Source organism: Pantherophis guttatus, chromosome 5, assembly GCF_059756535.1.
Source record: "Pantherophis guttatus breed Tessera chromosome 5, ASM5975653v1, whole genome shotgun sequence".
Classification (NCBI taxonomy): Eukaryota; Metazoa; Chordata; class Lepidosauria; order Squamata; family Colubridae; genus Pantherophis; species Pantherophis guttatus.
In genome coordinates this window covers 57132052-57147248 of record NC_142067.1, presented here as the reverse complement: position 1 = coordinate 57147248, position 15197 = coordinate 57132052, and the positions used below count along the sequence as shown (strand labels likewise).

At 39.4% G+C, this 15197-nt stretch overlaps 1 protein-coding gene across 2 annotated transcripts in view; it reads right to left on the bottom strand.

The window, feature by feature from the left end:
- Window positions 1-5548: 5548 nt before the first annotated feature.
- The window catches only part of PDE9A (phosphodiesterase 9A), an 81914-nt gene continuing 72265 nt past the window's right edge, over window positions 5549-15197 (bottom strand). The window contains exons 16-19 of one of the 2 annotated variants that reach the window (XM_034423931.3): window positions 13710-13838; window positions 13361-13477; window positions 10426-10496; window positions 5549-5809 (exon numbers count right to left, since the gene is read on the bottom strand). In XM_034423931.3, the coding sequence (XP_034279822.1) occupies window positions 10446-10496; window positions 13361-13477; window positions 13710-13838 (297 nt within the window). In that variant the 3' untranslated portion in view covers window positions 5549-5809; window positions 10426-10445. Of the gene's footprint in view, window positions 5810-10425; window positions 10497-11653; window positions 11747-13360; window positions 13478-13709; window positions 13839-15197 lie in introns of those variants that run through there. The other variant, XR_009623136.2, reaches the window with a different exon arrangement.

Below are 15197 nucleotides of genomic sequence, written 5' to 3'. Positions count from 1 at the left end.
TAACATTTTTTGGTTCTAAATATTGCAAAGAGAACAAGCCATTACAAATGCTTAGCAATAAACTTTCAACAGTGAAGCTTATAAAAATCTAAGAAGCTGACAGGCTGTTTACTTGGTCCAAATGGTTGCGTGATTTAATTTAAATAACTTGTCTCAATCATTTGGATGTAAAGTATGCTCATACTGCTACATTTACTCCATCCTTAAGTCAAAAACCCCTCAACCTCATGTGGGCTGTAAAAGTTGAAATGTGTAAAAGAAGGAAATATTAATAATCTCTTTGAGATGCTCTGAAGGAATGGAATGCTTTCGTTTTTAACATGCTATGTAATACTCAATGCTCTGACCTAAGACTATTCAATGGGGGAAACCCAATTCAACCATTTATTCAGCCTTCAGTTATCACTTCTCTTAGTAGATTTATATGTTACTTCCTTAAAATATCAAAACATTAAAACAATATTAAAAACTGGAACTACTAGTAACAAAATAGAATGTTATCCTATTGTTTTTCCATCCCCTTTAACTAAAAGCAAAACCTGAAGATGTTTGTCCTAGCAAACTGATAAAAGCTATAACTAGGTGGGCCTAATTAGAAGACTGTCTGAGGAATACAAGATGGGGAGGAGGAAGAGAAGCACTTTTGCTTAGTGCTGTGAAATCAGTAATAGCAGATTATTCTATGTTTTTTGTTGTTTTTACTGCTAAAAAGAACTATTAACACATATCAGCTTAAAACCAATTTACAATATCTGCAGTTTAAAAGGTAGGTTAAAAGTTATAAAATTGTTATCACGTACATAAATTAAGCCCAGCTAGGTGGCAGCACCTTGCTGTTCTTGGCTATATTAAACAACTAGGTAGAAGATGCATCTGAGAAGCATGTAGATGGGAGGTTACCGGAGTGTCCTAACGTTCTAGGCAATTTGGGAAAGAAAAAACAAACAAAAGAAACCCCCATCAAAAACTGCAATCTGAAGGAAGTACCTGTATTATTGAGAAGAAATTATCTGCATGTGTTTGTGAAATGATTGGAGCTAAGCTTGAAAGATTATCTACTATCTAATCTTTCAAACGTACATACACAGACACACAGACATACATACATGTCAAACCAAGCATGTCATCCATGCAGGATCCAATCTGAGTTGGTCACTGGGACCAGAGATTTAGTCTTACAAGCTTTTGGACTCGTGCTGGAGCCCACCCTCAGGGAACTTCTCTCTGTGTGTATAGCATATATAGAGAAGTTCTCCAAGAATGGGCTCCAGCACGATGTTTTTATATTGTAATATAGTTTTAATTATTCTGCTCCTGTAAGCTGCCCAAGTAACTTTTGTGAGATGGGTAGTTACAGTAAACAAACAAACAAACAGATCAGCTTGGTAAAGTGTACCTGGAAAAATTTATAATTTTGATTGAAAGGGCACAAGAGGCAACAATGAGCTAAATTTGAGATATTTAATGTGACTTTATGCCAAAAAAGAAATATACAGATCACATTTCTGATCTTTAGCAAATAACAGAGAAATAAAATTTATTGCACATTTTGTGATTTTGAAAAAGAATATGATAAAGTGAATAGGTTTGATTTACAGAACACTTTGAACACCTATAAGTTGATTATTGAACATGGTAATAATACAATATAAAGCATGCATGAGAATAAATGGTTTGACATTGAGCAGGAATTAAACTAGGATGTATGAGACCACCTTGGGTATTTGATATCTTTGTGTAAAAATGTATAAGAAATGCTTATGATGAACTTAAGAGAAGTGTTGGGGACATGAATGTACATATAATTTTTATGTAGACAATACCATGTAGTTTAGTGTGAATTTGAAATATTTGTATCTTGTTAGCATGTATGATGCAACATTTAAAATTATACTGATTTGGTCTTCTGATGCTCCTAACCCTAGACAAAATTGATCTGGATTGGCAATTGTGGGATACTTTCTAAATGACCAGGATCAGGAAGCTTCCAAAATCGTGGCCAAATTTAGGTCATAACAGTGAAAGTCGGTAATCTAGGTAACTTAGTCATAGGCACAAATACCCAGATCTATATTCTGTATTTTCCAACTTTTTTGTCTCTGGCCATTTTATTAAAACATATGGCCATATGTTTTTATTAAAATTATGACAGGAAAAAAACAGGTTTTTAAATACTCTGTTGTTAACCTATGAGAGCTGTTGGAGGTCATAAACAGCAATGAATTTTGCTCTCAAAGACTGGTAGACTTAGCCGCTAAGAGTGTAATAACAAGTTAATATGCTGATATATAATGGCAATGAACAGAAGATGCAGGTGCAAGCTCTTTACAGTTTTCCTCTAAAGGCCTATTAATTGCTTCAAACCAATTTTTTCTCATATAATCAGCTTTAATTTGGAGAGGGAAGCAGCCCAGAGACTTGTGATAAATATCAGAAATACAATAACAGAACATAATAGCAGTGTATTTTGGTTTCATTTTAAGAAGAAGTTACAGCTGTTTAGAAGAATGCATTTAATTCATTTGATTTATAAGTGCCTCCAAACAACAACTCATAAATAAGAACATTTGCAACCTTCTTCCTCAGAAGTGGGCTAATTACTGATTGAAGGACTACATAATTGTACAAAGTCTACATTGCGGGTGGATTAAACAATACTCTTGATCACCAGAGATGGATTAAAAAACAGCAAATCATTCGTCCAAGCACATGGAGAAGTACATTAAAATCCAAAGATGAATACAAGTTATGGTCCTCCAAAGCATCTTACCATAATGAACATGGGGAAATTTATTATTCAGTTAAGTGAACCAGCTTTGTCTTCTGGCAAAGGAAGCCTGCATTTATTTCCTGTTTTGTGTGGAAGAAAAGTCTGAGCTCCCACCTACATATTTCCTTTTTTTGTGAAAAGAATTGGGATTTAGCAAGCAGCATTTCAACTAGCAGGCATATGGCTTGGATGTGTTCTTCAAGAAGAAACATTTACGTCCTTGGAATGCAGCACCTTCCTTATGTGTGGCTCTGCATTTATAAGTAGAACAACTTATGAAAGTTCAGAGTAGAAATTCCATGCATTCTCATTTTAGCACCACCTTGATGGTAGGTGAAGAAGGTAGGTAGTAGGTATTTATTTCTTTTGGATCATTGTGTTCAACTTCAATGTATTTTCTAAGCATTTGTTTTGAAGAACTGAAACAAACATCACAGAGGTATTTTTCTGTTTTGTACGTATTTCTGGTGCTCTTCTGTATTTATTTAAGAACTTGTATCAGCTGCCCCAATCTGGCTGACTGTGGGCAGTATATGTGAGTAAATCAATATACAGTACTTCAATAATTAAAACAAAGGCAAAGCCTCTGGTCCTGGATTGGATCCTGCACAATTAAAACAGTCCATTGTCACTCTCAAATAAGGGCAGTCTATTATACAATTAAGCAAAACTTTTGGCTAAACTTAGCACATTTACAAGGAGTATGCCCAAAATTTCATTTGTCTATATGTTGCCCATCACATTTCTTCCCAAGATTTTTCATTTATTGGTTAATCTTGACTCGGCTGTCAAAACTCAGTGCACCATACAGAAGCCCTTCAAGGATCTTTTTGTACCTCATTTTATCCCAGTCAAATAACATATCTTTTCTCAACATTTTTTCACACATTATGTTAAGCCAAATTTCCTGGGCATAACAAAAACCATTAGCTGTGGATAATAAATGATAATAAAGACCACATGGCACACCAAGTCAAAATTAAATCATATTGTACTTTAACATGATATTTGAACCAGACTTACATTTTTTTTAAACCTCTTATTTTGCCTATTCTAGCTTTTGAATGTGATATGTGTGCACAAGGCCCTGTGTTAATATCCTTTGGCCCAATGCAGCACACATGGTTTGAAGAGATGCATTAACTGAGCAGAAATTCTACTCCAAACTGGACCATAATCATTCTCACCTTTATAAAATAGTTTCCAATCTCTTGGCCAATGTAGGCAGACATCTGAAGACATTAACTTTCCTTTCTACCAAGGTTATCAGCCTCGGACACCTTATTTTGAATGAGATTTGTTGGTTTGTTTTTGAAGGTCTACTCTATCCCATCTTGTGATTTTCCCAACTGAAGGTTTTAACAAGTAAGCTGCAATATTCCTTATCACAGGATATCTACTACATGAGGTAATCTTCAAATAAAAAAATATTGCAGACATACCAAGTTTGGTTAAACCAAATCTTGCCAATGGTTTACTAGGTGAACATAAGCTTACTGAAGTGTTATGTCAGTAGATTATTTCAGACAACTATATAAGACCAAATGAGTCTGTATACCAAAAGAATTTAGAGTAGTGATAAAAACTAAAGCAAGGTAGAAGAAAAATACCTACTCCAAGTGCAGCTTTAGCTACTGATTACACTAACGCACCATTCGTCCTTGAAACAACAGTGTAGTTGTGGTTCCCATCAATCTCTCTTCCTGTCCAGGCAGCTTATTGAGCTTTTGAATAACAGAGGTAGATAATTTTTAGACTCCTTCCATATCCAAGATTTGTGTCTGATCTGGGACTGATCCTCCTGATACAGTGTTTTGGAGAATTTCACTAGCTAAGCCAGTTAGGTTTTGCCCAACTGCTGCTGTAGAGGAAATGCTGAGAAAACAGTTGAATTGTGTTTTGAAGGATTCTACACTTCATCTGACAATCCTTCTTTTACTGGTAATTTGTAATAGTTTACTTTAAAGTGGAGAAAGCTAGAACTATTGCATGACAAGGTGATTCATCTGCTGGTTAGGCTTCTGGGTCTCTGCCCCAAAATCCTGGCTTCATGGGGTTGCTGAATCCGTCAATAATGCCACACATATCAACAGCATCCTAATTGTTTCAGTATTTAAGGACAGGTCTTACAACGGTTTGCCAAGAATCACATTCCAAAAAGTGGTCAAGACTACAATAAAAACTAGATTAGATTTAAAATGTACTTGAAATTAACATGTCATGCAATTTAAAATAAATTATTAATAGAATTACAGCACAGAATTAATAATTTTATATTTTGGGAGTCACATTAAAAATGATCATTTGGCAACAAGTTTTGGAATCTTTCTGGAGGCCACATGCCTTTCTGGGAAAATAGCAGACTGCACACTTAATTTCCTCGGACGTAATTTCTGTTTTTAGAGGGAACAGTTCAGTTATAAAAATGAATGTAATGAAGCAGCATTTGTGAAAATGGAATGAGGAACAAGCAATGAGGGGTAGCCTCAGGCTTCAATTTTCTCAAGCTGTTTGACTGCAAACAGCTGCTGACCAGTAAAGCAGAAAACTGTTTTTTTTAGCTAGCCTGAAACTGATGTTTGGTCAAACATGTGAGAAAAGTGACAGAAGGCAAAAAGGGGGGCAGAATCTGGTTCCTATTCATATACTGTAACTATTTCTGAAATGACTCTTCATATAAATTCATCACACACACACCCCAACATTCCCAGAAAATCCCCCAAAGCATTAAAAATAACCACATATAAAATATACAAAAGGGAATAATTACAACAACCATTTTTGTTTGTTTTGTTTTGGTATAAGAATATATTATTTAAAAGACCATTTAAAAATAAAAAATAAAAAATTATGCAACAATGGTGGCTCTTTAACATTTGTACCCATTAGGAAAAATACTAGTCTTTAGAAAAGGAATGTGAAAAGTGCTTGAGTAGTGTTAATTATTCAGCTTCATCCTTGGTCCATGCTGGATAATCCCACAATGCTTCGATGAACTTGCCAAGCCTCTAAGGGATCTTTTTTTAATCAACTGTAATGCTAAAATTAAAAATATAAACATCATTAGGCTCAAAGAATAAGGCCTAGTCGCTCTGCTGTTTTTAAAGGACATGTCCTCACAGTGCTGGCTTCTCATTCCCAGCCCATTTGACAATTTTAAGCTACTGTAGGTGCACTTCTCCCGCTCCCCTGGCCTTTGAGAATTATTTACTGGGGCAGTCTGCTGGCCCAGGACAAAGAAGGCTGGCAAGAGAAGTGATGGTGTTGGCATGCTGACTCTTTCCCAACCAAGCCTCTTATTGTACAGAACTACTCTGTGGGATCAGAAACCTGGCAAATAAAAAGCCCTCCCTCACTCTGATGTTTAGTGGAAGGGCAGACTAAACCCATGGGAATCCACCAATCTTTTTAATTTTTTTTTGTTCCACATTGCAATTGCAAGGACAATGCCACTTTGATTGAGGCAAAATAGGGCCCTACAACAAGGTCAGTGCAAAGTATATTATGCTCCTACCTCAGTCACTGAAGGAAAACACGGGTAGTTTTCAATTTATAATCATTTGTTTAGCAACTATTCAAAATTACAACAGCACTGAAAAAAGTGACTTATGACCACTTTTCACACTTGCGACAGTTGCAGCATCCCCATGGTCACGTGATCAACATTCAGATGCTTGGCAACTGGCATGTATTTATGATAGTTCTAGTGGCCTGGGGTCATGTGATCACCTTTTATGACCTTCTGATAAGCAAAGTCAACGGGGAAGCCAGATTCACTTAACAACTATGCTACTAACTTAAAACTGCAGGGATTCACTTAACAACTCTGTCAAGAAAGGTGGTAAATTGGGGCAAAACTCATTTAATAACTGTCTTGCTTAGCAACAGAGATTTTGGGCTCAATTTTGGTCATAAATAAAGGACTACCTGTAACATGGCTATGAAGACAAACTCTATAACATAACTAACCAAGGAAATAGTAGGATTAAAGTAGACCAAGCAACACACTCAATAAAACCTTGTCAAAATAGAGTAGTATTGGACTACAACACTCTTCTTCACTGCCAGCATGACTACCTTTCTAGAAGATAAAGACTGGCATATCTAGAGACAATCATATTTATTTATTTATTTATTTATTTGATTTGATTTGTATACCACCCTACTCCCGAAGGACTCAGGGCGGTGAACAGCCAACAATAAAATACATAAATACACAAAATTTAAAAACCCGATAAAATCAAATTAAACTTTTTGGCCCAGACAAATTAAAATATCCCAATAATTTAAAAACAGATTAAAATTTACATATTTAAAAAGGGAAGAGATCAGGCCAAGCCCGCTTGATGGAATAAAAAGGTCTTCACAGCACGGTGGAAGGAGCGCAGATCCGGGATCCTCCGTATCTCCGGGGGGAGCTCATTCCAGATGGTAGGTGCCCCCACAGAGAAGGCTCTCCCCCTAGGGGCCGCCAGTCGACACTGTTTGGCTGACGGCACCCGGAGGAGTCCCTCTCTATGAGAGCGTACTGGCCGGTGGGAGGCTATTGGTGGTAGTAGGCGGTCCCGTAAATAACCAGGCCCTAAGCCATGGAGCGCTTTAAAGGTGGTAACCAAAACCTTGAAGCGCACCCGGAAGACCACCGGGAGCCAGTGCAGCTCGCGCAGGAGAGGTGTTACATGGGAGCGCCATGTCGCTCCCATTACCACCCGCGTGGCCGCACTCTGCGCCAGTTGGAGCCTCCGGGTGCTCCTCAAGGGGAGCCCCATGTAGAGAGCATTACAGTAGTCCAGGCGGGAGGTGACGAGGGCATGAGTGACCGTGCGTAACGAGTCCCAATCCAGAAAGGGACGCAACTGGCGAATCAGGCGGACCTGATAAAAAATCCTCCCGGTCACGGCCGTCAAGTGCTCTTCTAAAGACAGCCGTGAATCCAGGAGGACGCCCAAGTTGCGAGCCCTCTCCGTGGGGGCCAATGATTCGCCCCCAATAGTCAGTGATGGCGTCAACTGGCTATATCGGGACGTCGGAAACCACAGCCACTCGGTCTTGGATGGGTTGAGCCTGAGCCTGTTCCTCCCCATCCAGATCCGTACGGCGTCCAGGCACCGGGACATCACTTCAAGGGCATCGTTGGGGTGATCCGGGGTGGAGATGTACAGCTGGGTGTCATCAGCGTACTGATGGTACTCCACCCCGAAACCACGGATGATCTCGCCCAGCGGCTTCACATAAATGTTGAACAGGAGAGGTGAGAGGACCGACCCTTGCGGCACCCCACATATGAGGGGCCTCGGGGTCGACCTCTGTCCCCCTGTCAACACGGACTGCGACCGGTCAGAGAGAAAGGAGGAGAACCACCGCAACACAGTGCCTCCCACCCCTAACTCTTCCAACTGGTGCAGCATGATACCATGGTCGATGGTATCAAAAGCCGCTGAGAGATCTAACAGGACCAGGACAGAGGAGCACCCCCTGTCCCGAGCCCTCCAGAGATCATCAACCAACGCGACCAATGCCGTTTCCGTGCTGTACCCGGGCCTGAAGCCCGACTGGAACGGATCCAGATACGTCGTTTCATCCAGGTGCTGGGGAAGCTGTTGCGCAACCACACTCTCAACAACCTTTGCCACAAAACGAAGGTTGGAGACCGGACGATAATTTACCAACATTGCCGGGTCCAGGGAAGGCTTCTTGAGGAGAGGCCTCACCACCGCCTCTTTCAAGGCGGCAGGAAAGACACCCTCACCCAGCGAAGCATTTATAATCCCCTGGAACCAGCCTCGTGTCACCTCCCGAGAAGCCAGCACTAACCAGGAGGGACACGGGTCCAATAAACAAGTGGTCGCGTTCAGTCTACCCAGAATCCTGTCCACGTCCTCAGGGGTCACAGGATCAAACTCATCCCAGATAACATTCTCAAGACCTGCCCCAGTCCCTCCCCCTGAGACTATCCAGTCGGAGTCCAGATCTTCCCGAATCTGAGCGATTTTGTCATACAGATATTGGACAAAATCCTCGGCTCTACCCTCCAAGGGGTCCTCCCGCGCTTCCTGGTGGAGCAGGGAGCGGGTCACCCTAAACAGGGCGGCCGGGCGATTATCTGATGACGCAATAAGAGCAGCAAAATAGCTACATTTCGCTGCTTTTATCGCCACTAGGTAATTCCTAATATGAGCTCTTACCAGTGTCCGGTCAGATTCAGAAAGGCTGGCCCTCCAACTACTCTCTAGGCGTCTTTTCCGGTGCTTCAACTCCCTCAGCTCCTCAGTGAACCAAGGAGCTAAATGAGATCGGCGCCAGGTCAGAGGCCGCAAAGGCACGACCCGATCCAGAGCTCCAGCGGCCGCCCTATCCCAGGCGGCCACTAGGTCTCCAGTCGAGGCGTGTGCCAGAGCCTCAGGGAATGGCCCAAGCTCCATCTGGAACCTATCCGGTTCCATCAGGCGCCTGGGGCGGAACCATCTTACCGGCTCCGCCTCCCTGCGGCGGGGTGTAGCGGTTCGAAGGTCGAGACGAAGGAGAGAGTGATCAGACCATGACAAGGGCTCGGTGACTATATCCCCTATCTCGAGATCACTCAACCACTGTCCAGAGACAAAAACCAGATCCAGCGTGTTTCCCCCCATGTGGGTAGGGCCATGAATTAACTGGGTCAGGTCCATGGCTGTCATGGAAGCCATGAACTCCCGAGCCACCTCAGATGCTTCACCAACGGACGGCAAGTTGAAATCCCCCATGACCATAAGCCTAGGGGTCTCAACCGCCACCGTGGCGATGACACTGAGTAGCTCGGGCAGGGCTGCTGCCACATGGCAGGGAGCCAGGTATGTGATCAGCAAACCCATCTGAACCCCGTGGCCCCATTTCACAAGGAGGGATTCACAGCCGGCCGTCTGAGGAACAGTGGCCTCCCTTGGTCTCAGACCTATCTAGTCTGTTTTAAGACCCTTTGATATTAATATAGCTAAAGCAAACAATTAAAGGTATTTGGGTTCCACTAACATCAGTGGGACTTGAATGTATTTGTTTCATTGGATTGTGACTTTTAGGTTTCTTCCATTCTTAACCGCACTGTTACAATAATATTTGCTGCAACAGTTTCCTTTTAATAAGCCAACTATAGAAACTACTTGGCTTACTATTTTTGTTACTGATTCTCTATTATATTAATATTTGACCCAAACAAAAGGTATTCTGAAATTTTTCCAAGGCATTTCTGATTAGGAAAATTGAATATATTGCAACAAAAGGCAATGCATATGGACAAGATAGAAACACTGATTTGCAAGGATAGAAAGATATAAAGAGGTGTTTTAGCTGGTGTTGACTTATATTAGATTTAGCTAAATTTCTCTTTTTTTCTTATCATATGTCTTTAGTATATATTTTATTTTTTAACATTTATTTTAAAATGTATATTTAAAATATATTTATTAAAACGCTCTTTATGTTTATGCCTTTTCTCCACTTTGCATAAAACTATTTACCTCAAAAGGGAATATTGTAGCATGATAGGAAGATATGTATGTATACATCAATGAAATTATTTTAGCACAACTATTTCTTATTTTAAATATTTCAAAGATTTTACTATTAAATATTTGCTTTCAGAACCCTTCAAAGAATAAGTAGAAATTATTTTGATATGTAACCTTTCTTTGTGCTTTGCTTTTCACTTCTCTCTGGTTTCACACGTCAAACTTTCATTCTTCTTCTTCTGAAACTGAAATAAAGTAACTGGTTTATTGAAAGGCATGTCATTTCACAAATCAAGCATTCAAACACATTGTTATTAAATATCACACATAAAATTATTACTGTGTGGGGACCAAAAAGATAACTGGAGTTTTCAGTAGTCCCTGCAAAGGACTATTTCAAAGCCATTATAAGCTTTGAATTTATTTCCAACTGTTTGGTGTTCCAGCTAAGAAAAGCAAATAAAGTATGTTTTGCATAGACATGTATTGTTTTTTGCTGAGAGTTTTATAATCAAGAGAGCTCAAAATCCAGGGTGAGGCCAGACATTCTTAGTGTATACGTTGCATCCATTCGAATTAAGATTGCAATGCTCCTGCATGTTATCCTGGTCTGAAATTTTTTTGAATGAGTTTAAAGTAGACCGATAGATGCAATAATGAGAATAATGTTTGCATCAGAGATGCCCATAAAAACTGCAAGAGCCCCACTGGATCAGATCAATTATACAACTGCCCCAGCATTCTTTTTCTTTTATGCAGTGGGACCAAATTTTTATAAGATCTCACAGACAGAATGCAATTGGCATTCAGTGGTGTTATCATGGCAGCAATCCAATATTCTGCCATTTTGGAACTTACCTGCTCCCTTTTAAAATATACTAGGTAATGGCCATCACTACATCTAGTGGAAGTGAGTTGTATGGATTAATTGCACACTGCTTAAAAAAGTGGAAATCACTGGATTCACAATTTTGACATTGTTTCAAATAATCTGCAAAGATTATTTTGAGAAGGGAGGATAAAGGGAGCTTTCAACTCCATTTTTCAGCATTCTTATAACCTTTGCTTCCCAAAGTTTCCTACTTCTGTATAGAATCCTTTCCTAAACCCAAATTTCAAGGTGACTTCACAAAGTCTGCTCAAATGCAATTCAGAAAGTAGGGCAACACAAATCTGGAGTGTTTACACATTTGTCTACCTGGCAAGTTATCGACAGGTAATGGTTTATTAATTGGAAGTTAAAGGGCCCCCCAAACACAAAGTACATTTTCATGTGGCAGATGTTTTTTTTTTTAATGAACTGCTTTGAGAATAGCACTGAACTAAATCTACAGTAACTACTTAGGTAAATAAGAGGAAACCAGGCAAGAAGCCATGTAACTAAATAATTAGAACTACAAACCTTATTAAACTTTTGTCCTAAGTTTTGTGAACCTCGCCAGGAGGAATTTCCTTATGAAACAAAATGGAGAATTTTCTCCAAGAAAGATCCAGCCTTAAACATAACAAGTGAGGATTAAGAAAAAATTAGGAAAGTTGAAAGTCAAGAAAATGCAACAAAAATGAGAAAGAACAACAGCCTGATTTTTATTAGCAAGAGTTCCAAAGTCTTAGAACAACAAATTGGAAAGACCATGTATGTTGCCCTGTACAATGTTGTGGAAAAATGTTTAGCCTTTATTTTACTTGCCTGCTAAGAATTTTTAGCCACCTAAGAAAAATACTGCCTTTTAAGTATGCTGGTAGAAGTGGAATATAATTTCTGCAAGCCTACTTGATTATTAGGCTGGCTTCACTGGTCATCACAGAAATCTACTTCATGTTAATGTTCCCATTGTTTCATTACTCAGTTTGAAGGAACAGCCAGTTAAAATGAACTTTATCCTAATGGGAGGAAAACTATAGTCTGCTCAGCTTTCTGTTGCATAATATAAAATTCAGTTCACAGGGACTATAGCTGTCATTTAAAACAACCTCCAGAGTGGACATAGACCTTCTAGATATTAGCCACTGTCTCCCACACAGATCAGCACATAGAAACAAAAATAAATCATACACGTTACATAGTTGATATCATTCATGTCCACCTTAGCAACTAGAGGGTAGAAAATAAGGCTTTTAAAAATAGAATTTTGCTTCAAAGCCAAGAAGAAATGTGAATTGTAGGGATGGAATAAATTTAAATATAAAGACCAAGACTGCAAAGTGGACTGGGAAGTTAAAAAAAAAAAAAAAAGGGAGGGCAATGCCAAGAGTACAGAATGGACATCCCCATTCAATCAGCTAAATATGTGCTTGACTTAAGGGAGATACTACTTGGTTATTACACATATTGCCTACTGAACTCTGGATTTATGTAATTATCATTAGGGAACCGAGCTACCAAATACATTGAAATTGTTAATTGGCAGACAGATAATAAGCAGCTTCATGTGATCTTGCATGAAGAACCAGATATCTAATAAAATAATGACCAAAACTCATCAGAAACTGATGAAATAGGCACGGCAAGACCTAATAAGATTTCATAATTTTAACATTATTTGAATTGGGTGAGAAGAATGTCTGGGAGTATACTTTAGAGCAGAGGTGTCAATTTCACTGAGGGCCGCATCAGGGTTGTGTTTGACCTCAGGGGGCTCGGGTGTGCATGGCTTGCTTGACATCACTTGTGTCAGGGCCGCGTGCAGTGGCCCCAGAGCCCTGTCAGCGAAAACAGGCTCCCAAGCTCCATTTTCAGCTGCAACAGCTTCCTGCAATCTTCTGCCAGCGAAAATGGAGCTTGGAAGGGCCACGTGCCCTCCCAAGCCCTGCTTTTGCTGCCAGAAGCACCACAGGCTGGTCCTTTGCTGTTTCCAGGGCAGCCCTGCGGGCCAGATCTAAACACCCTGCTGGCTAGATCCAAGCAAAGTAGTGGCTATCACACATATCCATTCACACACAAACATTGGTTGAATGATGTTTGGAAAAGTAAACTGACCTACTTTTTAAAAGAATAAGTCAGAGAAAGAAACACGTCAGATATTTTCCCAAGAAAATGTTTTAAGTGCAGGCAGACGAAAGAGAGTTGGTTAGAAGAGAAGTGGTTATAAATAAGATAAAGCAATACCTGAGAAGGTGCTGTCCTGACCTCTTTTATAGCATCATCTATTTGTTTCAGCTCCTCATAGCGATCTCTGGATTCCCAAAGTGGCTGGAGCATTACTTCTTCAACTTCTGGAAAAAGCTAACATAATGGAGAAACAAAAGTTAACAGTGTTGATTATCACTGATTTTAAAAATATGCTAACATTATACTGTATACAATAGAGAAGGACTAGGACCCTCGGAAATGGACACCTGTATTTTATAAAAGCCTAAGAAAAAAAATTAATAAAAAAAGATAAGTTGTTCTATTAAACGAGGGCACCATTTTAGTTGGTCAAATGGGTTTTGATTATATATTCCAAATCCCTTACCCTTGTTACAGTTTCAAACATTGGAATAAGAACAAATTTGAGGAAGCCAATCTGTGCTGTTGGTTTGGTCACTTTGTCTCGGTCCATAAAAGGTGCCACTGGAAGGCCTTCAGACTTTTCCCGGTCACTCTACAACAAGTATAACAATGTGTCATAGGAATGTTAATACACAAACCATATCATTTATACATTTTAGTTATATATTTAATACAATTTATATAACCTGCCTTTTAGCCCAAGCAGGATTTCCTAATTGCTGCTCAACCAGAGAAGAATTATAGTGTCAGAACAAGAGTCCCAACTGATAACTGTGTCATAAATATCTCCAAAATATCTATCCCTCATATCTGGACTGGAACAGTGTAATGTAGAGAAGAGTGACCTAACCAGTGATGGGTTGCCCCTGGTTCAGACTGGTTCGCAAGAACCAGTAATAAAACCAGAGGGAGGCTCTGCCCACTGACCCGTCATCAAAGTTGATCTGCGTGGGCATGAGGTGAACTGGTAGTAAAGGTAAGTAGAACCCACCCGTGGACTTAACCCTTACTTATGGATGCATCATTTCCCCACTGGAATAATCTCTGACTGTTACTCAGGTGTGTCTTGATTTTTTTTAAACAGGAGACTGATGTGTACCTACTTCCAAATGAGAGACAGATACTAAATTAGGTCCTGCATCAGTTTTTTTCTTCAAAATAAAAGGGGAAAATTAAGTCCACATCAAAAGTACTGTGAATAAATATACAGGTGATGCAGATTAATTGAAAGAAGATCTAATCTCTCACGAGCTGCTATTCTTTTCTGGTTTTATACATTTATATTACAGTATGTATAAAAGTTTGTGTATTTGTAGACAGACAGGCAGACGTACAGATAAACACTGACATGAAATTGTTGGTTAAAGTTAGTTATTTTCCAATAAGGGAAAGATATTAAATAAAAAAAACCTCCAACTCTTCTTCCTCTTTTCTGTTCTCAGTCACTAACAAACTTTACTTGATATACATCACTGTGACAGCCTAATATTTGGCAAACAAACCATTCCTTTATATTTACCTATTGCTACCTACAATTGCTTCCAAAAGAGAGGTCTAGTAAAGAGAGGTCAGAACTAACTTGACTATTCTATTAAAAACTACCAGACTTTCCTCTCCTTTCTTTCTCTTAACATTATTTCACTGATTACAGGCTTAGTTATGTAATTCAGCATCTACCACTTGACCCACTTAGGCTTCCTTAGCTATGCTTTCTATTGCCTCAAATCTGACCTGCTTGAGTTTGAAAAAAAATTGTATGCTGAGCTGACTGGCAGAAACAACTCTCAAGAGAGAAGCAACAGCTTTCCATTAATATTTACACTATTTGGCTATTATCATCTTTCTAGGTTGCAAACTGCAGCAATCTACAGTTAGACACAAATCTTACTGAAAGTATTTTTTCAACATAGTGGATCCACAGAGTCAGTCCAACATATTTTCCTAGTAGAAA